Raw genomic sequence first — 25,581 nt, forward strand, 5'->3', positions numbered from 1 at the left:
GTATTGCCATCTTGCACGACTCAGAATATATGCTATAGGCAATTTCTAAATGCACGGCTCGGGTCCCCAGACAGGTAAAGAGTGCTACCCATCGTTTAACGCTATCCCGTCCAAACCGAACATTAATCGGGCCGAAGTAGTCCAGCTCCGTAAAGGTGAAGGCCCGGACATACGGCGTGAGACGAGCAGAGGGCAAGGGAGCCATTAATGGAACCTGTGGCTTGCATTTGTAAACTCTGCACTAGTTACAGCCGTTTGCCACTATCTTGACGGCTGTCCTCAAGTCAGAAACGTGGAACTTCTGGTGAATCTCGTTCACCACCGTTCATTTTGTCCGAAACACATTCCGCGTTTGCGATGCGGGATCCCATTCTCATCATTCCGGCGAAGTTCAAAAACGGAGATAATTTGAACACTCGGCTGCTCTTCTGGAGCTTTTACGTTCATCTGGCTGCAGCGTAAGGTTTCTATGAAGAATACTTCATTCCTCTGGATACTCGTTTGCTTGAATCAGCTTGAATACAGCCGACTCGTTTCCATTCCACGCTACCTAGGGTTGCTTTTCCGTCCTTCGATCCGCTTTGTTGCAACTTCTTGTAATCAAAGCGTAGAATGTATGCCGTTGAGCGGGTTAGCCTCTCTCCCTTCAAAAAACGTTCAAACTCGATGATAGGTTGCGTCGGTAATTTTTTTTTTATCTAGTTCATTTATTTGAGGCTCAATCGCGTTTAACGCTTTACGGAGCCGAAATCCATTTTTTGTATTATTTACAAATCATTCACTTTTTCATACCAAAATTAGTATGGGATGGAGCCAGGGTACTCGTGGCAACTCGAGGTTAATGGTCACAATTTTTGGAAGGAAGGACATGGTGAGGATTGGGTTTAGGGTTTTCTGCAGCTCATCCGGGAGGTATATCGTGGTAACTCGTGGTGACGTGTAATGGCGTTGGTACCAATTTCTTGCCGGTATTCGTCTGCCGGATGGCCAGGATCCTCAATCCAACATAAAGGGGACAAACACAGAGAAAAAAAAAAACTGGAGAAGAGAACACAAGAGAATTAAACTTTTATACAGGACAAGCGAAGAAAATCGTAAATTGCGACCATATAAATGAGATCGCGAGTGCCCAACACATCTCTAACAGGAACATAGGGTTGTCTACCTCGGGCCGCAAGGGTATCCAAAAGTTGCGCTCTGGAGGCGTCCATATCCGGGCATTTCCAAACTACGTGATCGATGTCATCATAACCATAACCACACCTATTACAAATATTGCTCAGCGCGAGGTTAATCCTGTGCAAATGTGCATCTAGCGAGTAATGGTTGGACATAAGTCTTGACATCACGCGAATGAAATCTCGACTTAGTTCCAAACCTTTCCACCACGCTCGCAAGGAAACTCTAGGAATTATGGAATGTAACCACCGTCCCAGTTGGCCATTCAGCCAATCGCTTTGCCAACCGTGAAGAGAACTTTGACGTACTAAATGAAACAATTCATCGTGTGAAATTCTTCTATCATATATCTCACCTTCCTCAGCGCCCACCTTTGCGAGAGAGTCCGCCTTCTCATTGCCATAAATTAAGCAATGTGAGGGGACCCATACAAAGGTAATCTTATATGATCTTTCGACCAGTGCACACATCTGCTCTCTTATTTTTGTAAGAAAGTAAGATGCATGCTTTACAGGTTTCATCGATCGGAGTGCCTCAATAGAACTGAGGCTATCCGAGAAGATGAAGAAGTGGTCTGCGGGCATGTTTGAGATCATCCCCAAAGCGAAGTTGATTGCTGCCAGCTCAGCAACGTAAACCGTGCAAGGTTCCTGAAGTTTTCGGAAGGCGGAAGAGTTTTCATTGAAGACACCGAAGCCAGTGGATCCATTGATACGGGACCCGTCTGTGAAATATCTCCTGTAGGAATCGACATTTTGGTACTTTGCGTTGAAAATACGTGGAATAGTTAAACATCGAAGTTGATCTGGAATTCCATGAACAGCTTGTTCCATGGTCAGATCGTATTCAACAGAGGAACTGTCATTGGTGAAGCGTACACGTGGAGGTTTATAACATGAAAGACTTATGTCAGATGACATGTAGTAGAGATAAACTCTCATGAATTTTGACTGAGTATTCAGTTTGAGCAATTCTTCGAAGTTTTCAATGACGAGTGTGTTGCTCACTCCACACTTAATAAGTATTCTTAGCGAGAGCTCCCAGAATCGGTTCTGTAGCGGTAAAACCCCTGCCAGTACCTCCAGGCTCGCATTATGTGTTGAGTGCATACACCCTAAGGCGATACGCAAGCAACGATATTGAATTCGTTCCAATTTGATAAGGTGGCAGTTTGCTGCTGAGAGAAAACAGAAAGAGCCATACTCTAGAACAGAGAGAATGGTTGTTTTATAGAGTTTTATGAGGTCTTCCGGATGAGCACCCCACCATGTTCCGGTAATTGTTCGTAGGAAATTGATCCTTTGTTGGCATTTTTCCATTAAATACCTAATATGGGTTTGCCAAGTGCCTTTAGAATCAAACCAGACCCCAAGGTATTTTGAAGTCAAAGACTGGTCGATGTCTGTTCCCAAAAGCTTAAGCTTTAGTTGGGCAGGATTCCGCTTCCTTGAAAATACAACCAGTTGAGTTTTTTGCGGCGCAAACTCGATCCCTAAATTTCTAGCCCAAGTGGATAGATTATCAAGGGAATTTTGCAATGGTCTTTGCAAGATTTCCGCTCGTGGGCCCTTCATAGAGACCACAGCATCATCTGCAAGTTGTCTAAGCGTGCATGGTTCTTCCAAACAGTTGTCAATATCTTTAATATAAAAATTATAAAGCAAGGGACTTAGACATGAGCCTTGGGGAAGGCCCATATAGCTAATTCTGGATGTTGTCAGTTGGCCGAGAGTGAAGCTCATGTGCTTTTCTGACAACAAATTGTACAAGAAATTATTCAATAGTCCAGGTAGGCCACTATTGTGCAGATTTTCTGACAATATTTCTATGGAAACTGAATCAAATGCGCCCTTAATATCCAGAAAAACTGATGCCAGTTGCTCCTTGTCGGCAAAGGCTAATTGAATATCTGATGAAAGCAACGCTAGACAATCGTTTGTTCCTTTACCCTTGCGAAAGCCAAATTGAGTATTGGAAAGCATATTGTTTGATTCGACCCAGTGATCGAGTCGGGATAGGATCATTTTCTCTAACAATTTCCTTAAACATGATAACATAGCGATCGGGCGGTACGAATTATGATCAGACGCTGGTTTCCCAGGCTTTTGAATAGCTATTACTTTGACCTGTCTCCATTCAGGTGGAACAATATTGTGCTCCACGAATGAGTTGAACAGGTCAAGCAACCGTCTTTTAGCGATATCGGGGAGATTTTTAAGAAGATTGAACTTAATCATATCGCGTCCCGGAGAGGAGTTGTTTGATGAAAGAAGAGCCATAGAAAATTCCAGCATAGTGAATGGCCTGTCCAAAGAATCGTCTCTTGGAGTTTCCCAGAGAGGCGGATGAGCTGGAACTGAGTCTGGACAGACCTTTTTTGCGAAGTTGAATATCCAACGGTTGGAGTATTCATCACTCTCATTTGCGGATGAGCGGTTTCGCATGTTGCGAGCCACTCTCCAAAGCGTCGACATTGAAGTTTCTCGTGAGAGGCCATCAACGAAACGCCGCCAATAACTACGTTTCTTCGCTTTGATAAGATTCTTCAGCTTATTTTCGAGCTTCGAGTACTCTAAATAAAGTTCTGAGGTACCATATCTACGAAAAGCTTTAAAGGCATTAGATTTTTCTCGATACAACTGAGTGCATTCATCATCCCAACCAGGTGTGGCTGGTCGTCTTTTGAAGGATCCACTTGGAACTCGTTGTTTTTGGGATTCTAATGCACTTTTATAAATCAATTCTGTTAGGAATCGATACTCATCCAACGGTGGGAGGGAGTTGAATGATTCGATTCCGAAAGTTACCGCTGATGCAAATTTTTGCCAATCGATATTCCTAGTGAGGTCAAAAGGAACCTGAATTGACTGTTCTGACCTTTCACAATTAGTTCTGATAGAGGTTATTATGGGCAAGTGATCACTACCATGGGGATCATCGATGACCTTCCACATGCAATCGAATGATAGTGAACTTGAACCCAAAGACAGGTCAATGCGGCTTTCTTTGCCGTCGGATGAAATACGTGTCACTTCACCTGTGTTCAAAATGTTCAAATTGAAATCGTCGCATAAATCATAGAAAATAGCCGCTCTACAATCGTCATAAGATTCGCCCCATCCAGTACCATGTGAGTTCATATCACCCAGTATTAAAACTGGGAATGAGAGCATGGAGACTGCATTCCATAGATGACGGCGGTTTATTGAAACTCTTGGAGGAATATAAACAGAAGCTACGCAAAGATCTTTACCCTTTACGTTTAATTGGCAAGCAACGATTTCTATGCCTGGATGGGTCGGGATTGGGATTCTGTAGAATGTATGGCACTTTTTGATCCCTAAAAGTACTCCCCCGTAATTATCATCTCGATCCTGGCGTATAATGTTAAAATCGTAGAAGTTGAGATCATCTTCAGAAGAAAGCCATGTTTCACAAAGTGCAAATATTTCACAATCGGAATTGTGAAGCAAAAACTTAAATGTGTCTAGTTTAGGTTTTAGACTATGACAGTTCCACTGTAGCACAGTGATCATATCTTGTACCTCACTCGATGAATTATCCATCGAAAGATATGATCGAAGCAAGGAGGGGCCACGAGATAGTCAATTCCCTGAGATACTCTTCTATTGCGGGGAGAAAAAGGTCGAGTATGCCTCTGAATGAGTCTGAAACTCCGAGGGCATCACATATGCGATCCACAAGGGCCTTAAAAGTTATCAGTCCTCGCTTGGCCCGGGGGGTTTTCGAGGAAGAGCGAGGGACTTCAGTAGCTTTTTTCTTGCTATCTTGTCTAGAGCTTCTTTTTGAAGTATATTTAATCGGTGGAAGCGGGGGCGGCAAATCTTTGCTACAGCACGGAACGGATGCATCAAAGACCTGTTGCTTCGGCATTTTCAAATTTGCCCCACCTCCTTTGGAATTAGGCAAACTTTTGAGGGAAGATTTCAATACCTTACGGCGCAGTCCCGGAGAAGATGGAGACTTTCTTTTTCCGGGTGCGTGTACCTCCGAAGAATCCCCCCCATCGGTTTCGTCGTCGTACGCTTCGTCGGAAGACAACTCTTGAAAAGAGTTACCAACTGGGATGGCGATGAAGACTCTTTTGCTGGCGGATTTAAAGATTTCACCATATCCGCATACGTCTTCTTGGAGCGCTTCACAATGGAGCGACTCTCATTTCGAATGCGCCTTTTGTATGCCGGGCATTTCTGCAAGTCATGCAGATCCTTGCTACAGTAGCAGCATTTTTCAGCTTCCTTTGTGCAAGCATCTTCTAAGTGAGCTTGGTTGCATTTGCCACAACGGGGCTTGTTGTCGCAAAAGCTAGCACTATGACCAAGCTGCTTGCAGTTGGTACAATTAAATACCTTCGGCACATATAGGCGCACTGGGTAAAAAACACTATCAATGCAAACAAATTTTGGGAGGACGGAACCAGGAAAAGTCACTCGAAACGAGGATGACGGCGAAAACACTTTCTTATTTCCTTCCATGGAAACTGATTGCAATTGTTTGCAATCCAGTATAGCCACATCAGGAATTGACCGGTTATCAAAAACGCCTTTGCCAGTCTTTATGTCTTCGCATGTCAGACTCGCGTCAACGATTTTCCCTTCCACCTCTACCTCTCGTGCAGAAATGTAGACGTAATATTCCACAGTAAAAGCCTCATGCTGAGCAATCTCATTTGCTGCTTTGTAACTAGGTGCAGTTACACGCAGCTTGGATTGTTTTACTTGATGAATAACGGTCCCAGGATATTTACGCGTCAGCTCTCGAGAGATCGAGAGCACATTCAAAATCTTACTTTTGCGCCGGAAATAGACAACCCAAGGCCCTGCCGAAGATGGTTGATAAAACCGCGTTCTAGCAACAAGATCTTTAGGAGGCGTATCGCCTCCATCCGATTCGTCCATGCGGGAAAACTTTCAACCGAAACCAAATAAACAAAACAAAAAAAAAAGTAAAAAGAAAAAAAAAAAAACAAAAAAAAATGTGAAAAGAAAAAAAAACTTAACTAATCAATGCGCTACTATGTACACACCTCCCCTATACGGGCAGAATAAAAAAAAAAAAAAAAATCAAGAAAAAAAAATTTACCGATCAGTGGACTATTTTGTACCCTACTCCCCTATTCGGTCGAAACAATCGAACCGGGAGAGAGACAGAAAAGAAGCGAAAACAAGCTTGACCTCAACACTGTTTATTCGGAGATGTGATAGCAATTCAATGGATATGGAATTGGTATACAAATTTATACTTATCCGTTTACGTTCGATGTACAGCAGGAGAACGTTCACGCACCGTAGGTAGCAGAATGACTTCTGCTTTGATGTTGCTCTCGGTGCGGGGGAAAAAAATCAATCACTTAGAGCTGGATGTGATGACTTTTTTTATTGCGGTGGAACGATACTAGTTACACTAGTTCGCTTCCTTCGCAAAGCGCGATCGCCTAAGCACAAATATTGCACTAAACTAGTCGTACTTGGAACTATTACGAAAATACTGAACCAAAAACCCACGCGGGCGGTGGGGGAAAAAGGTCAAAAAGTACTTTGCAAAAGTGCCGTGCGATGAGACCGGGAATCAGTCAACCGACTCGTACAAGCGCTAAGCAAGGAATGATTGCGTCGGTAATTACTGGTGCACATGTTCATGTGTAATTCTTCCGATGTAATGGGCTCGATCGCTTTCTCTGGCCAATCAAACTCCGGCTTATATAGGAATGCTGGGCCCTTGTACCACCTGCTCTGTTTATCGAAGCATGGCCCATATCCCCACTTGGTGCCTTAATCAGCTACGTTCATCTTCGTTGGGACTTTCCCCCATTCGGTGACTTCTGTTTCCTCCAGGATCTCTGTTATCCAAAACGCTACAAGCTGCTTGAATTTCCGTAGATCAGCCAGTTCAGCACTGTTGAAGAATCACTCCACAAAGCTTTGCGCTTGATCTCCAAACAATGCTTTGAAATGACAGACTTGGCGAGGTGTGCTCCGATTACGGCGGCTTGCAGCACCAACCGTGCAACTGACATCAATTTGATCGGCTTTGGTTTTGGCAGATATCAGGATGCAGCGTACTTTTCCACAGTCCACAATCCGGAAATAAGCTACGGCGGCATATGCAGAGCTGCTAGCATCCTTGAAAACGTGTAGTTCAAGCAAATCGTAAGCTTAAGGATTGTATCCAGGAAAATAGTATCTAGGTATCTTCACCGTATTCATCGTTTCGAACAATTTGGCATACCGTGGTGCATCAATACCCGGACGCTTAAGACGACATGAATGTTCAAACTACGATTTAAGTATGTTTAATTAGAATTTTCGTAATGTTTTATTATGTTGCACATTCTCACACTTCAGACCTTCATCAAAGTCATGGAATTATTGGAATTATTCAAGATTTTTACAAATAAATCAATAAAATATTGGAGTCTTTCTTTTCTTTAAATCCGGATACCTAATGCAAATGATGTTTTTAAATCAAGACACATATGATATAATATGAAATATTTGTACATCTTTTCAAGAAAACTTCACAAACTTGTTTAAATATCTTTCTTATATCAATTCGATGTATGCATTTTCCATATAATGTCACAAAGAACAAAACGTAACTATAATTAGAGATTTAATTACCTGAACCAAAGCGCGTGTTGTTCGAGCCTTTTTACGTGTGGCTTGATTGTGATAACGAAAGATATACACGATTAATCTTAAATTGTCCCGTCTTTTGATAACTCACAACTGTTTATGTATACTTTTCAAGTCTTCTCTTATTTTATCTTCCATGGAAAAAACAGTTCCACTGGTGAAAAGTGGGTCTTTCACACGCTGTCAGGATTTAAAATCACTGGCTTGTAATCCCGGACAGTCCCTTTATACACTGTTAAATACACATTTGCATCATTTTTCACACCAGTAGTGTTATCGAACATTGAAAGTATCACTTTGCACTTAATTTTGTTCAAAACACTCCACAAAATTATACTTCACGCACTTTTCATCTAACTAAACGTTGTTCGTGCCTTGGCTCAAGCGTGCAGATATCGTTAAACTTGAACTAAAATGAACCGCGATGGAATGACGTCCGACAAAAACATCTATCTTATTGATATGTTTAATAATTATTTGGTAATATGAACTAGATTGAAATGATAGGGAATAATCTTCAGTGTTTAAAGTTAAGAGTAAGAATAAATTTCAAACATATTAACATTCAAATTAAGCTGAAATCAATTAATATTAACAGAGTGTCCGGATATTGGTACCGTCCGGATTTTGATTCACCACGGTATAAAGAAAAACGGATTTATTTTTATTTGAATCACAACAGCTGCCCGAACATACCAAGAATAGCAAACATATTGTTGTTATTATCTGACACTTTATTCCCACAAAAATACAGAAATTTAACGGTTTTAAAGGCACAACACTTTCATTCATCGTATCAGTTCAACAGTCAATTTCAGCAGGCACTGAAACTTTCAACACTATATGGACAATATTCTTCCTGAACAATTTGGTTCTAAAACTGAGATGATAACTATATCAATTATCATTCCAGTTTAGTTGTTTAGCGATTTTTTTAAGAGATCGGATATTTTCGTAATACTAATCCCCAAAACGCTTTTATAAATGTCACACCGTTGTAATTTCTGAACGCCTTTTTTCAAAGTTGGCGTCATACAAAAGTTTGTTAGTAAAATACACATCTACATACCTCAAGGAGGCTCCAGATTTCCTGGCACATTCTGCAAATTGATTCTATTTAATTTTTGTTAATACAATATTGAATTACATTCCACAATTTATTCAAAAATCAAACGAGATATAAAAGCAAATACTACTCAGAAGTTTATTGTCTACTGCGTTCTTCTACGAATTGTATACAATTCATTGTCGACGCGGATTTCGAATATTCAAAGTTTGGCTTCGTTCTATAATCACCTCAAACCAAGTTATTTGGCTCTTATCCACACATTTTTCAACTGTGGTCTTACAGACCATGTGATTTTTTTTAAAATATCTATCGAGATAATTGAACCATAAATTAATTAAATGATTATGATAAACTCGAAGGATCAGGCGCATTCTGTTGTCAAACAAACAATCCTACATTCAGCTATATCAGCGCACTGGAATAATTCACATTAAATTTAATTTCTCAGGGATGGCTTAACAGCATCTCTACATGATTTACGTGAGATACGGCCAAATTACTCCAGGGCGTGGATAAAGCTTAGAAGTTTTGTCTGATGGCTTTCAGGGCGTTAGGATGTACCTGGTCTACTTAGGATAAGATCAAATAATTACAGGGCCTTGACACAGCTTGGAATTTTTATTTGATAGTCCGATCTGAGTCACGGTCAAATAACTTCAGGGCATGAATACTTGGAAATTCTAAATGATGTCATACATGGCGTCAAGTAGACGGGGTTTACAAGGGATAAGGTTGAATAACTCCAGGGCGTTGATACAGCTTAGAATTTTCAATAGTTGTCCTCAGGGCATCATGATGTACCTGATGTACTTAGGATAAAGTGAATCTACTCCAGGGTGTTGATACAACTTGGACTGTTAATCAATGTCTTCAGGGGGTTGAGATGCAGCAAAGCTACGTGGGACAACCTCAAATTACTCCTGGGCGTCAATATAGCTTATAATTTTCATCTGATATCTTACAGGGCGTCAACATGCGCTAGATCTTCGAGGGATAAGGTCAAATTACTCCGAATTACTGCATTACTTCATTGTCAATACAACTTGATCTATTTAGGATAAATAACTCCAAGGCGTTGATACAGTTTCTAATTTTCAATTAATGTCCTCAGGGGTGAGTCGAAGTAAAATTACTTCAGGGCGTTGATACAGCTTTGAAATTTCTTTTTATGTCATACAGAGCGTAAAGTAAACTTGGTCTTTGTGGGATGAGTTCAATGTCTACAGGGCGTTAAGATGCATCTGGTCTACTGAGATTAAATTTAAGTTACTCCAGGGCGTTGAGATATCACATAATTTCCTTTTGACGTCTTACAGGGCGTCAACATGCACCTGATCCATGAAGCATAAGGTTAAATTACTCCAGAGCGTTAATACAGCTTGGAAAATCAAATTGATGGCTAACAGGAAATTCAGATGCATTTAATCAGCTTAGAACAAATGGCTCCATGGCGTTGATACAGCTTGAAATTTGCTACCATAGTCTTCAGTGCACCTGATCTACGAAGGATAAGGTCGAATAACTACAGGGCGTTAATACAGCTTAAAATTATCAGTAGTTGCCCTCAGGGCGTCAAGATGTACCTGATCTACTAAAGGTCAAATTACTACAGGGTGCTGGTACAACTTGGACATCCAATTAATGTCTTCGTGGGGCTGAAATACGGCTGGATTTCGTAGAATAAGGTCAAAATACTCCAGGGCGTTGATAAAGTTTATAATTCTTTATTGACGTCTTACAGGTCATTACGATGCACCTGATCTACTTAGGATTAATTACTCCTGGTCGTTTACACAGCTTGCAATTTTGAGCTAATGTCCTCAGAAGATGAGAATGCACCTGATCTACATGAGACAAAGTCAAATTACTCCAAGGCGTTGATTTCGGTTCATGTCATACAGGGCGTTAAGTACATCTGGTCTTTGTGGGAAAAGGTCGAATTACTTTACGGCGTTGATACGGCTTATAATTTCATATTGATATCTTAAAGGACGTCAAGATGCACTTGATCTACGAAGGTTAAGGTTAAAGTACTCCAGGGCGTTGATACAGCTTATAATTTTAAACTGACGCCTTGGAATTTTAAAATAATGTCCTTTGGGCGTTGATGTGCATCTTATCTACATATACAGACAACTTATTCCATGGCTCATGTCTTACAGGGCGTTCAGATGCACCTGGTCTACGTATAATAAACTCAAATTACTCCATAGCGTTGATATAGTTTAAAAATGTCTATTGAAGTCTTACAGGACGTTAGGATGCACCTGATCACGTAATGATTTATCACTCTTCCTATACTTTTCATGAATTAGGGTGAAAATTGTAAAAAAAAATCTGAGGAAAGCTTCTTATTCGTCGACAAAGCGCGACTAAGCAGGACGACAGGGCTGCTCTTGTTGCAAAGTCCAGGACATATACTTGAATAGGATCGGATGGATTTTCTCGCCACATGAACCACTGAACTGTTCGATCTTCAACTCTAGTAAGCACTTGATGGAATTTTTCTATTATATCGCCACTGATGGCGATTGATTTCTATTGGTAACGGCACAAGAAGGCTTGCAGAGAGGTTAGCAGATCAGGTTCTTTTTAGGAAAACGGAGTTTAACGATACACCTTCTACCGATGCGGCGGCATACCATACAACCCTGAGTTTCTCAGGCTTTTTTGGGTTCACCACGCACCCAAGGGTAAAAACCACGTTCGTTTCGCATCCATCGTGTCCAGTTCTCGATGAGTGGCTTTGTGTGCATATCCCTTAGATACACAGCTTGCGATTTGCTGCTCAACATTGGCATATACCTAATGCTGGTGATTTAAGAAGACTACATTCCAAGGCCTGCTATTGAGGAACTCAGCGTTGTCGAATCTCCACAAGAAGCCGTTTTCTAATCTGCTGGTATCAGTCCGGTTTATGGTTGCTTGAAGAATCTCTTGAGCCCACTTGTCATCTGCTTGGTTTTTTTTTTCGAGAAAGTTACTCCTCGAATACCTTGGGATCCTATAAAAACATCTAGAAGTCATTTGAAAATGCATTGCAGCTCTTTGGGAGCATTAAATACCTCGGGAAAACTTCATGATAAGCTTGAAACCCATCGTGTTGGCCACCCCTAAGAATTAATTGTATATCCTTTATTGTGTATACGCATCTTATTTGAAAAATAACCTTTTGCATTCGAAGTTTGAACTTTCCTACTTTCCAAACTTACCTGATTGTTATTACCCGTCACCGGTTGCTTCGGCCTCCGCCGGTGTATCCGTCGCCGTGCCGTCTGATAAATCTTCCAGTACAGCACTAGTATGACTAAGAGAGGAACATAGAAGGTGCAACACGTCGCAAATATCTGCCGGAGAAAAACGAAAATCAGCCTTCAATTGGGAGAAATTGGTACCCACCATGATATGGGAGGAGATAATTACTACTCGGTTGACATCACTCCACCTTTAACATAAGTGAAATTGTAACACGTACCCGATCAGACAAAAGAAACAAGGTGCTAACAGAATGTGTTGCTCAGATACGATTTGTTTTATCACAAGTTGTTATAAAACATGTATCATTATTAGTTAAAATAACAAAAACTCAAGAATGTTTATCGAGGATGTTCCAAAGCAACAAAATCATATCAAAATCTAATATTTTCAACTGATGTTGATAGAGTTGAGTTATAATATTGTTACATATTTCTGGTCAGGTACAGCCCAAAAACACTCACCTGGTATGCGATGTCCTGTGAAACCATGCACTTTTGCTGCTCTATTCGTTGTAGATAGTCCGGGTCCTTCCAGCCGAACTGTGGCGCCAGTGACACAATGACCGAAGCGAACCACACCAGGAAGATCATCGTGAAGACCCGGCGGCTGGTGCGGGAGTGCATGTAATCGATATTGGTCACCGCCCAGTACCTGGTCGAGTTCGACATGTGGAAAATTGAAGGAAGAAAAAGCAGATGATAATCGATCAGTTTCATTCAGTTTTGCTGGTCATTGCTGAAGTCAATTTTCAGTTTTCTGTTCTGCCGGGTTTGGCAAGGTGAGACTAAAAACGCAATTAACGAAAAAAATTATCATCAATTGTGCACCCACCATTCGAAAGATATGATATCCTTACATCCTCCACGTGAATTTGATATGTTTTTTCTAGGAAAATTAAAGTTTTTAGATTTTGGGCCGTTATCAAGAAATAATTCATGCTTGAAAAAAAAAAACCGGATTGTGAATCTTTCAACATTAATAAACAGGTTCAGATCCAGCATTAAAAGTTGTGATTTCCAAAGATCTTCTTAACTTCCATGATTTTAACTTAATATCAATACCAATTGAGGGGACGGACCTGGTGCTTTATGTCACTATAACTTTCATTTCAGTTCATGTAAAGGATGCAAAGATACCTTACCTTTCAAGTGGTGGGTGCAGGATTGATGGTCATTATTTTTGTTAATAATGGTTCCAGACACACCGTGTTGCCACACAGAGTCAACTGTAAATGGTTTATGTATTTGGGGGAAGAATCGTCGGGTTTATTTCAAACAGAAGCCTAGATGATAAATTGCTCCAGTCGAGCGGTGTTAGCAATGGAGGAGAAAAGTGTGCTAAAACTCGCCTCGGTTATGAACAGAAGGAGGAATATAACAATCCCACAAAAACCATTCCAATTATGTTGAATTATTCATGCCAGTGTGAACGCAATTAAACGGTCATTAAATATTAATCTCTTCCAAAGTCAAGCAAAATGCAAACGGTTTGATCCTCTTTAATTAATTGATACAACAACCCTACTGAAGGGGCTCTTTGAGAGGTTTGAACCTTAAAAGTTTTATGTGACATGAACCGACACTGCCGCATAGAGGTTCAGGTTAGCCAAGAAGTATACTGGCTGAGTTATTAGCCTCTATTCTATGGTGTGAGGAAGCTGAACTAGATAATTTTGGTTACGGTATTTTCTCAAATTCCGAACATGACTAATATTCCAAACACATAATATTGGGATTCGGAGAAAATCTCAATCTTGATTAGGAGGGAATCTAGCTTTGTTCGTTTTTTATTTATCTTAGAATGAGTGTGTTTTGATAGTCCAACTTTTTAATGCAACAATGCATACTATTCGCTGAAATTTCTTCATCCGATTAGCTTTGAATGTTCCCATCTAGAATGAGCGTCACAGGAAATTAATTTCCAACAAAACGACAAAAAAGATCATCCCCCAAGATGCCCGGCTTATGCTCGTTTTATCACCGAAAGCATTTCGCCGGAACAAGTTAAATGGATCGCAGCATCCCGAGGACTCTCTCGCTATCTCTGCCTCCGAAGAACAGAAAATGGAAAAACAAAGAAAGCAAAAAACGCAAATACACGTCCTACAGAGCACCAGATGACCTCACGTCTCAAAAAGCATCAGACCAACACGAACCGCCATTTTCAATTTATGCAAATTCCGTCATGGAAAATCTAATTTAGATGAACTTTATTCGAACCGACTGGGTTTCGCCTGAGGGAGTTCAACCCAGCCGCACACTGGAGCAATTTGGGTTAATTGTGGCCAGATCTAAAATTATCAATAATTTTATTAGACATTTGTTCCAATGTTTCAGCATTGGATATTCTATGTAACTCATTAGTACTATACCAGGGGGGAAGCTTCAGAATTATTTTCAAAATTTTATTTTGAATCCTCTGCAGAGCTTTCATCCTGGTATTACAACAGCTAGGCTATATTGGTACAGCATACAACATGACTGGCTTGAAAAATTGTTAGTAGATCAAGAAAACTTGTTTGTTTTTAAGACAAAGTTTCGATTTTCTGTAAATAAGTGGATACATATATTTTATGTATTCATATACACATATTTAGCTTGAATGCCTTCACAGTTGATTTATGAAAGTTAAATTTTCATCTGGCATGAGCCTTAGATACTTAACTTCATCTGAACAACATGCCTCTAAAAGCCCCTCATTCTGACAACATGTGGACTTAAAGGTTTCAAATAAAGAGCTTTTATGTGGGGATCATTCAAGTTGAGTTTTAGAAGCATTAGGAGAAATCTTTCGTTTTTGTGAGTATGAAGAGAAAGTATCCAAACATTTTTGCGGAGAGGCCTGTGTCATCCGCAAATGAGGATTTTTGACATTCCTGAGGTAACTCAGGTAAGTCAGATGTAAAAATATTGTATAATATTGGTCCCAAAATGCTGCCTTGAGGAACACCAGCTCTTACAGGAAGTCTTTTAGACTTTGAGTTCTGATAAATAACCTGAAGTGTACGATTTGACAGATAATTTTGAATTATTCTAACAATGTATGTTGAAAAATTAAAGTTTTTTTTGAATTTGAATTTACGTACCTAACCTAAACATATAACGCATTAATCGTGGCAATAGAAGATTGTAACGATATTTGCGAAATTATTAATTATTTTATTAAACATTTGTTCCAATGTTTCAACATTGGATATTCTATTTAACTCATTGGTACTATACCATGGGGGAAGCTTCAGAATCATTTTCAAATTTTATTTTGAATTCTCTGCAGAGCTTTCTTCCTGATATTACAACAGCCAGTCCATATTGGTATAGCATACAACATGGCTGTCCTGAAAATTTGGTTGAATACCAAAAGCTTGTTCTTAAGACAAAGTTTTGATTTTCTATTAATAAGGGGATAGAGACACTTTACATATTTAATACATTTGGCTTGAATGCCTTCAATGTGATTTTTGAAAGTTAAATTCTTACCTAGATACTTAACTTTATCTGACCAATTTATTAGAACCCCTCTCATCGTGACAACATGTCTACTTGAAGGTTTAAAATGAAGAGATTTTGGTTTATGCGGAAATATTATTAGTTGAGTTTTGGAACCATTCGGAGAAATCTTCCATTTTTGCAAGTATGAAGAAAAAATATCCAAACTTTTTTGCAATCGACTACAGATGACACGCAGACTTCTTTCTTTGGCGGAAAAGTGCGATTGGACAGATAACATTGAATTATTCTAACAATATATGTAGGAAAATTGAAGTTCTTAAATTTTACAATCAAACCTTCATGCCAAACACTGTCGAATGCTTTTTCTATGTCTAGAAGAGCCAGACCAGTAGAATAGCCTTCAGATTTGTTGGAACGGATCAAATTTGTTACACGTAAAAGTTGATGAGTGGTCGAATGTCCATGGCGGAATCCGAACTGTTCATTGGCAAAAATTGAATTTTAGTTCATGTGGGCCATCATTCTGTTCAAAATAACCTTTTCAAAAAGTTTAATGATGGAGGAAAGCAAACTGATTGGACGATAACTAGAAGCTTCTGCATGATTTTTGTCTGGTTTCAAAATTGGAACAACCTTAGCATTTTTCCATTTCTCAGGAAAATATGCTAATTGAAAACATTTGTTGAATATATCAATTAAAAATGATAAGCTTTTTTCTGGAAGTGTCTTGATGAGGATGTAGAAAATTCCATCATCGCCAGGAGCTTTCATATTTTTGAATTTTTTAATAATAGTTCTCACTTCTTCCAAATCAGTTTCCCAGGCATTTTCGAAAACGTTCTCTTGATTGAGAATATATTCGAACTCCTGAGTAACTTGATTTTCAATTGGACTAGTAAGTCCTGAATTAAAATTGTGCGTACTTTCAAACTGCATAGCAAGTTTTTGAGCTTTTTCACAATTAGTTAGTAATAATTTGTTTTCCTCTTTCAATGCCGGTATTGGCTTCTGAGATTTTTTCAAGATTTTAGATAATTTCCAAAAGGGCTTAGAGCCAGCGTCCAATTGAGAAATCTTATTTTCAAAATTTTTGTTTCTTAATTGTGCAAAACCTTTCTTAATTTCTTGCTGCAAATTCTGCCATATAATTTTCATAGCAGGATCGCGAGTGCGTTGAAATTGACTTCTCCTCACTTTTTTAAGACGGATCAAGGCTTTAAGATCATCATCTATAATCACGAATTCAAATTTTGGGATTGCAATGCTCCTGGCTTCAACAATGGAATTTGTTAAAGTTTCAAGAGCATTGTCAATATCAAGTTTTGTTTGTAAAGAAATGTTGACATCAAAATAAGAGTCAATATATGTTTCATATATATTCCAGTCAGCTCGAAAATAATTGAAAGTAGAGCTGATATGATTGAGAATCACTTCATGGGATGTTTGAAATGTAACAGGGACATGATCAGAATCAAAATCAGCATGAGTATAATTGGCTACAAAGATGACTAGAGTCAGTTAAGACCAAGTCAATCGTAGATGGATTTCTAGAAGAGGAAAAACATGTAGTTCTATCAGGGTATTGAATTGAGAAATATCTTGAAGAGCACTCATCAAATAAAATTCTGCCGTTTGAATTACTTTGAGAATTATTCCATGAGCGATATTTGGCCTTAAAGTCATCAATAACAAAAAAATGACTTATTGCGAGTCCATTTTCGCAAGTCAGTTTGGAGCAAATTAACTTGCTGACCAGAGCATTGAAAAGGCAAATAGGCAGCTATGAAAGTATATTTACCAAGCTGTGTTTCAACAGAAACACCTAAAGTTTCAAAAACTTCAGTTTCAAGTGACCAAAACAGTTGATGTTTTATACTGCTATGAATGATGATTGCAACTCCCCCCGCTCTTTTGAGTTTGGATCCAGGTTTTAAATAGGTTTCAGTAATAACTGCTATATGCACGTTATTAGCTTTAAGAATATTAAACAGCTGAGGGACGGACTTGGTGCAGTGATTAGAATACACGCCTCTCACGCCGAGGACCTGGGATCGAATCCCATCCCCGAGATAGTCGCTAAAAATCAGTGACGACTTCCTTCGGAAAGGAACTAAAGCCGTTGGTCCCGAGATGAACTAGCCCAGGGCTAAAAATCTCGTCAATAAAGATAGAAAAAAAATATTAAATAATAAATTCCTCTTAACCATTCATAGAAAGAGCATTCCAATTTAAAATATTTAAATTATTATTTGGATCCATTATAAAAAACGTAATCCAATAATAATTTGATAAGTGAATTTTACACCAATATGGACTGCTTTAGTGGTGGCTTTGAACATTGCATCAATCATTTGATTCAATTGTTCAGTTAGAAAAATAAAATCAGAAGGAGACATAACGCTTGAACGTGGGTACATTATCTGATGATTTTCTGTTAGAGTTTTCGGTAGACGAAGAAGCGGAATAGAAGTTTTCTGTGGTGGCATCGTTTTTTTCCATTTGATTTGAAACAAGTAGAATGGGTACTCATAGTATGAATAGGGGAGGAGTTCAAATTATCAGCTACGATATCGGCAAATGATTTTCCTTGGGTAGATACATTCGAAATTAAAAGATTCGAACGACTACCCGACGGATAAGAATAAGTTTGTGAATGAGCATGACTATGACCTATCTGATGGGTATGATTCCTAATCAAGCGATGCCAGGCAAATTCCGGAAACGACCGTTATCGTATCAGATATTATCTTTCATCTGCCTAGCACGAGCCTCGACGACTCGCCTACGCGAAGGGAAAATTCCAAAAATTTGACTTGTGATTGCCCCCGCAATTCGAGCATATAAACATGGTGATATCTTCCTTCACAGGACAGAAGTCCTTAGCGTGAGAAGAACCTCCGCAAATCATGCATTCAGCATCCATGCGGCAATTTTTTGTACCATGACCTCACTTTTAGTACCGACGGCACTGAGCGGGGTTCTGATAATTTCCTCCAGGTTTCTGGAAATGTTCCCATGTCACAAGGACATCGAACATAAGTCTTGCTTTTTCTAAAGCTTCAATATTATTATGATTTTCTTTTTGATAAAGTGAACTAAATAATATTCTTGAGAAAGCCCTTTCCGAAAAATGCCAGATCGGCATCTCTTTTTCATAATGATTACTTGGACTGAGGAAAATCCAAGAAAATCATTTATTCTATTTTTGATCCCTTCTGGTGACTTATAGTCACTTGAGAGACCTTTCAAGACAACTTTGAACAATCGTTCAGTTTTGTCGTCATAAGTAAAAAAATGTGCTTCTTCTCTTCAAAATGTTTGAGAAGACGTTCACGATCTTTAAAAGTTTCCGACAAAACGTGACAATCTCCTCTCTTTGAGATTTGGAAGGAGACCTTGATTCCCCTAATAGAGTTCAAGATCTCCTGCCTAAATCCCCCGAATTCGGAACAACTGACCAAGATAGGCGGCACTCTTTGCTTCTTCACATCAATCAAAGAGCCTAGGCAAGGAGCTGTTTCGATGTTCAGTATATCTGTCTTAAGCATCGAACTGATTGCTTATTTCGATGCAATTATCAATATTAACCATTTCACCTTTGGAAGAAAGCGCGCATTCCAGAGAAACATCCTTTTTTCATTTTTGCCACGTTAATGACAGTTTCTGGACCCACTTTTCTGGAACGAAGTTGTGAATTTTGTTCGAGGTTGCTCAGTGAATACACGAAAGAAGAAGTGACCATTAAAGAGGTTTTCCCCCAGACTGTGCCCAAGAAGGATAAAAGTTACCTTATGCGACACAATCTGACATGTTTTATTACTGGTGTGTTTAGGAAGAACTATATATTGTGAGCAAAAGTTATTCTTGTGTCCATAAGCAAAAAATACAGTGAGGAAAATATATCAATTTTATAAAATTGTACATGAAAAACAGTAATTATTAATATATTATGAAAGAGATTTGACAATAATAATAGAGCCCACTTCTTACAGTTTAGCACATCTCTAGAATAATGGGATATCTCCTCAATGTAGCCTCAATTCAAATTTGAAATTATTCCCATGGATTTGTGCTTGTTACTCCTCTATGCAACATTCCGAGTTGAGTTGGACCTTTTATTCCCAGCATCTGGTTCGGCGCATCAACAGCAGGGCTTAGGGCCACGGCAAAATCGGATTAACGGATGCGGACAGTGTATCGATAACCTTTTTTTTGGGGTTTGTTTCTGTTTTTGCTTGTGGGTGGCAATGTATGCGCAGTGTGAATGAGAATATAAATGGCTGGAACGGCCCTTGTTCCTCGGAATTCCACACCGCCGAGCGGTCGGTTGTTTGTAGAACGACGAACCGTTTCTAGTGTGTGCTATTCGAATGAGAGTTTTCGAGTGGAATTCGTTTGAATAAAACATTTCACATTTTGTAACGCCGGAGTAAAAAAGGGATGAGTTCGACAGCTGTGACCCGGAATCGTTTTCCAACTAACTGATAATTTTCTGGAAATGATTGCAGTAATCTCCAATTTGACAATGGCAGCTGCGGAACAGAGCATAATAAGTCCATTTACTTACCTATCCGTGGCAATAGCCACCAGATGTAGAATGGAAGCTGTACAGCACAAGACGTCACAGGACGTCCAGATATCACATAATTCGGGGCCCAGTATCCAGCCTCGACTTATCTGCGAAATGGAACGATAAGAAGACACGATTTAGTTGAGAAAATTGAAACACCTGCGTCACGGTGCGCTTCCTCCTCTTCCTCTCGGATGCCGGCTCTATAGGTAACAATGCTAATTATTACACCAAATTTGACTTGCACCGTCAGGACACAGTTTTCCGGGGTTGTCCTCCTAGGCGGATGTGCATGGAAACACGTTTTAACTCTTACTGCTGGAACTGGTGCAACCTTGCTGTCCAACCATTGGTGGAGCCAGACCAAATTGTGTCTCCTCAAAGATCGTGGTTGAGCTATTCTACAACCAGCGTGTTGAGCTTAACATTTGAGGGGCACAAGGTGCCCTAACACCACCAATGGTCGCCATTACTGTGCGATGTACAATAGACTGGTACATATTCAGAATTATTAATGTTAATAACTTTCAAAGTGACTGCTGGTTGCAGTTTTTCCGAGTGCTATTGGAAAATATCTTTCAATTTTTATCATATCAAAAGAAAATTGTTTTTAGGCACCTATAATAAAGTGAAATTTATTATATTTCATCAATTTTGTTCTAATAAATCAAGTAGAATATAAACTAAACCTATTCTATTATTTAAGGTACCCATGCTACATCAAATACTGAATAAGCATATCGAAAGTTTTCAAAACAAGAATTCTGTCCAAAAATGAGCCAATTTGGTTATGTTTTAGAGGTGTATCAAATCCATTTTTTTTTCGATCTTACTGAGAATTAATTGGAAGTGTATCATTCTTTACTAAGGTGGTCCGTAATGTTTAAACTAAAAAATCTTAAGTTATATTATTTATACCCCAGAAGCTATTGTGAAAGTTTGTGCGAAATGCGTCAGATTTAACTTTCAACGCTCTCTCATCGTAATCATCGTCATCATCGAAATTTCAAGAGCAGTTTTTCTATTTAAAACTGAAAACTAATGGATAAAAATGTGTTTACTGTGTTTTTGTTGAAAAATAGTATGCAGTCAACACATTTTCCTGTAGTGGAATTTGGGGCAAGTGTGCCACCTTAAGCAAATTGTTCTCTTACTTTGTCTGAAGCTTATAAAACCCACCAATTTAGCCTAGTTTCGCTTTTTTTCATAGGCACTGTGCCATTCAAAAAGAGAATAACTTCAAAAAGTACTAATTTTGGAGCTTCTCAAATATTATCTAAAATTTGTCAACACTATGCCACCCATGTGGGGCAAGACGGCCACCGAATGAGCACCGCGTGTAATTCTTTTTTTAATAAAATTTTCTTCATTCTCTATCAATATCACTCATAAAGCAGATGATAATCGATAATTTAAAAAAATATTTTTGAGTTAATCTTCATAAGGGGATGCATAATAACAAGGTTCATCACATGCGGAACTCTCTACTAGTTATTTCGAATAACTGAAATGGTAGAACTTGACAGCTACCGCAGAACGGAAAGTTTTCAAAAGAACCGTAATATTGAATATTTTGAGAAAAAAAATCACTTCGGGAGCAAAAATGTCAGCTCTTCCCTTACGATATTTCAGAAGCTACTACTGGTGCACCATTTTGGTTTATTATTATGATTTTGTTGATGATGTTTACATTTTTATAAATTTCAATCCGACGACTTTCGTTTACCAAATTGATGGCACACTTGCCCCAATAAGTATAGATTTCAACCAAACTGGATTTCGTATGTTAAATTAAATACTGTTTTCGTTCAAATGCACAATATCTTACATATTTGAATAGTATCACGATGTACAGTATGTTAGAAAAGTATGTCAATAATTTACCTTTTACCATGCTATTTAAAAACAATAAAATCCACTCAAATTTGGTTGTTTTTACAAAAATCGATGTTAATACGTCGAAAATAGAGCAATTCCCATCACATTTTGATCATTGCATTACGAATTATTTGGAAACATATTAATTAGCTCAATTTCCGCTAAATTTTCTTGATTTTGGACGAAAAATCTGCTATTGAAAATTCTGAAATTAATGACAGATCCTGCCCCCTTAAGAGAAGGAGCTAAACGAACTTTAAGATGTGTGGAGAAAAGTCTTCCCATGAACAGAATCGATGTTCAACTTTGGTTTGAACCTTGCAACTTGTGTTGAACCGCAAACGCGCTTCGTATCTGTACCAGTGTATCAAACCGAACCCAGTAGAGTAAAGTGGGACAAAAGTTCGAGTGGGGTAAGAGTTTCTTTTTAATATTTCTAGCTCAATTCAAAACAAAACTTATAAATGTCATGGTGGTTCGAATTCTATTCAAGTAAGAGACTTTTACTCCAAATATCATAAAAATTGATTGAGATTTGGAAAAGTTGTGACTATTTGTTGTTTTTCGACGTGAATATTGTAATTTTCGGTCAAACTTTGGTTGCGTGAAACCAAATGAAGATGAAATATTTTTCAATATTTTATGTAAGGGCGTTTCTAGGCCTATCATTAGGATGCTTTGAGGTGTATTAGTTTTCACATAAATGCTTGGAAACAATTTTTGGCCCATAGTGGGGCATAAGTTCGACCCACGTATTAACTCACGGAAAAATTGCAAATGTTCTAAAATCCACATAATATCTTCAAATTAATGTGGGGCCCAGATAGCCGTAGCGGTAAACGCGCAGCTATTCAGCTAGACCAAGCTGAGGGTCGTGGGTTCGAATCCCACCGGTCGAGGATCTTTTCGGGTTGGAAATTTTCTCGACTTCCCAGGGCATAAAGTATCATCGTACCTGCCACACGATGTACGCATGCAAAAATGGTCATTGGCATCATTAGAACACTAAGCTGAGATGCAGGCTCTGTCCCAGTGGGGACGTTACACCAGAAAGAAGAAGATCTTCAAATTAAACCAAATTTGTCTGATTGTGCGAAAGTTGTCAGCAAAATTTTAAATTTACGCTTAGTTTCGCGAAAAATTGCTATTTTTTGAGTAATCACAATTAACCCTGTGTTGGGCAATTTTTGGATGAAAATTTAGTGTGTATTTTTCGGCAAACTTAAGTTTTCGGCTGGTATAAAACATTACTGTCATAAAAGTAACGATATTTTGTGTTTTAGCCAGCGAACTTTTGCCCAACATTACATTCGAACTCTTGCCCCACCGGTGGGGCAAAAGTTCGTTTAAGACAATCAATTTTGAAACTGTTATAACTAAAAATGGGTAAATATTTTGACACAAGTTTGTTCAGCAATATGAATGCCAATATGTAGGAGGTTCACTGTATGGTATTTGTTTTGTTTAAACTGGTATTATTTTTCTGGGAACTTTGATTATACCACTAAGGTCGAACTACATGTGTAGAGCAAAATGGTCCAAAATTCCACCGTTTCTTTTTTTCATATTAAGATCTACATTTTAGACCCATTCAAAGTCTTATCAGTAACTTTACAATATTTGCAAGACATCGCCATCGAAACATTTCCTAAATTTGAGCTTTTTTATGGTCCGCAAAATTGGTTGAGAAATGGTGATGGTTCAGAATTTCCGAATGAATGGGGTAGAATGCCATTTAGTATGGAGAACGCAGAGACCGCAATCAAGTTTCTCCAAAAGCTTGCTCTGTGCCATAGAAACGTTCATTTTTTAATAATATCATACCCGTAACGCGGGTAGATCACCTTTTCGAGGTGCGTTACGGGGTAAGATCTACCATATTGTACTCTTGTTGTATCTGTTCTTGTGAATACTTATAAGTTAGGGTCGGAAGACTATAAGAGAGTAACAAGCCACTAAGACCCACCTATTTGTCATAGATGATGAGGAGGTCGAAGTGGAAAAATGGCTCAATCAGCATCTGAGGTTGGTTTTAACTCATGAGACAATTTCTTTCCGAGTTCAAGAGTTTATCTTTCGATATCTAGGAGGGAAACGATTCCGAATCAGTGGAGTAGCAGACCTCTTAACTTCTAACATAAGCTTTTTGTTAACAAGGAATCTAAATGTCTCATGCGATGAAACCTGTTCACAGTTTCAAAAAATGACTTTGAACCTTATTAGCGTTTAGCAAAGCCATCTTGACTAGAAAACCGTAGTGATTGAACCCTTGAAAAAGGTCCCAAACGGACCGAAACGTCGGGAAAATCAAAAATTAGCGTTTTTAATTCCCTGAAGACTGCTCAGCCAACATTGGTTCAATAACATAACCTCAGTCGAAGCTCATTCAAAAAACCTTATAAGTAGAAGCAATAATTTGATACGCTAGAGTACCGATGCATGGTCAAAATCAGTATCATTCAATCAGCTTAGTGGCCGAACCTGATTAAGGGGCGCGCTTTTGAGAGTTCAATGGTGACAAACTGTTTTCTCCAAAAGGTATAAATAGCGGTATCTTTTTCTAAAGAGGCTCTATGCAAAATGGTAAAGAATGATATTTGTATAAAATACGACTACAGTACTGACCCGATTTTGTCTACCCCCGATTTTGTCTCCCCCCGATTTTGTCAGCTTTTTGACCCGATTTTGTCAGCCTATTTTAAATTTGTCAAAAAATTGTTATCGTCATGTTTTACCACGTTTACATTAAAATTGATGATGATGTTTGATGCTATGCACGCATGGGCGTAGCCAGAGGGGGCAATGGCAACGCCTTTTATTAAGTGTTAAAAATCGATTTTACCAATATAAGGGAGGGGGGAGCCCCTGATAAAAAAAAACTGACTACGCCCATGTCCATCGCCCTCTTAAAAGTCCATGTAAACATGTAACACGTCAAAATTTGAAAAACAGGAACAAAATAAAATGACCCAATTTTGTCAGGTTCCCCATTTTGTCAGCCTAAAATTCATCGAGGGGCTGACAAAATCGGGTCCCTACTGTACTTCATTATTTCTCAATAGTAATGGAGTAGAACGACATGCACTAAACAAAGGACACGGGTATACCACAAAAGATCAAAGAAAACTGGTCGCAGGGGTTCATCCCGAACAGAAACAGAAAAAAAATAAAATCATCGGAAAAGCTTAGGACTTTGGCAAAAGAGTGAAAAAACGTTGAATTTCACCGGGAAATTTGAGGCAAATCTAGAAGTTTATGTGTAAAGGCTGTAGCGGCAACTCTTGGGTAAACATATTTGAACATCGTTTGACAAGGAATGCAAATTGCAGCGTTATATGAATGAACCAATGAGTGATATGAATAAAAAGCGTTGAACTTTACTACATGTAGCATTTGCTCAAAAACAAAATCCACAAAGTCTCACATAATCTGAGATAACGCCATAAAAGCCATTGGTAACCACGTGTATAACTCGTTGTTTCTGAGCAAATGAATGAATAAGCATCCAAACCAACACCACTG

General features: G+C 38.8%; 1 protein-coding gene across 1 annotated transcript in view; it reads right to left on the reverse strand.

Annotated features, from left to right (window-relative positions):
- LOC5570464 (5-hydroxytryptamine receptor) overlaps positions 1–25,581 on the reverse strand; it is a 56,781-nt gene that overhangs the window by 17,633 nt on the left and 13,567 nt on the right. Inside the window, exons 4-6 of the mRNA XM_021845710.1 lie at positions 20,179–20,288; positions 12,624–12,813; positions 12,117–12,251 (exon numbers count right to left, since the gene is read on the reverse strand). Coding sequence (XP_021701402.1) covers positions 12,117–12,251; positions 12,624–12,813; positions 20,179–20,288 — 435 coding nt within the window. The remainder of the gene's footprint in view (positions 1–12,116; positions 12,252–12,623; positions 12,814–20,178; positions 20,289–25,581) is intronic.

The sequence above is a fragment of the Aedes aegypti genome, chromosome 2 (assembly GCF_002204515.2).
Source record: "Aedes aegypti strain LVP_AGWG chromosome 2, AaegL5.0 Primary Assembly, whole genome shotgun sequence".
Classification (NCBI taxonomy): domain Eukaryota; kingdom Metazoa; phylum Arthropoda; class Insecta; order Diptera; family Culicidae; genus Aedes; species Aedes aegypti.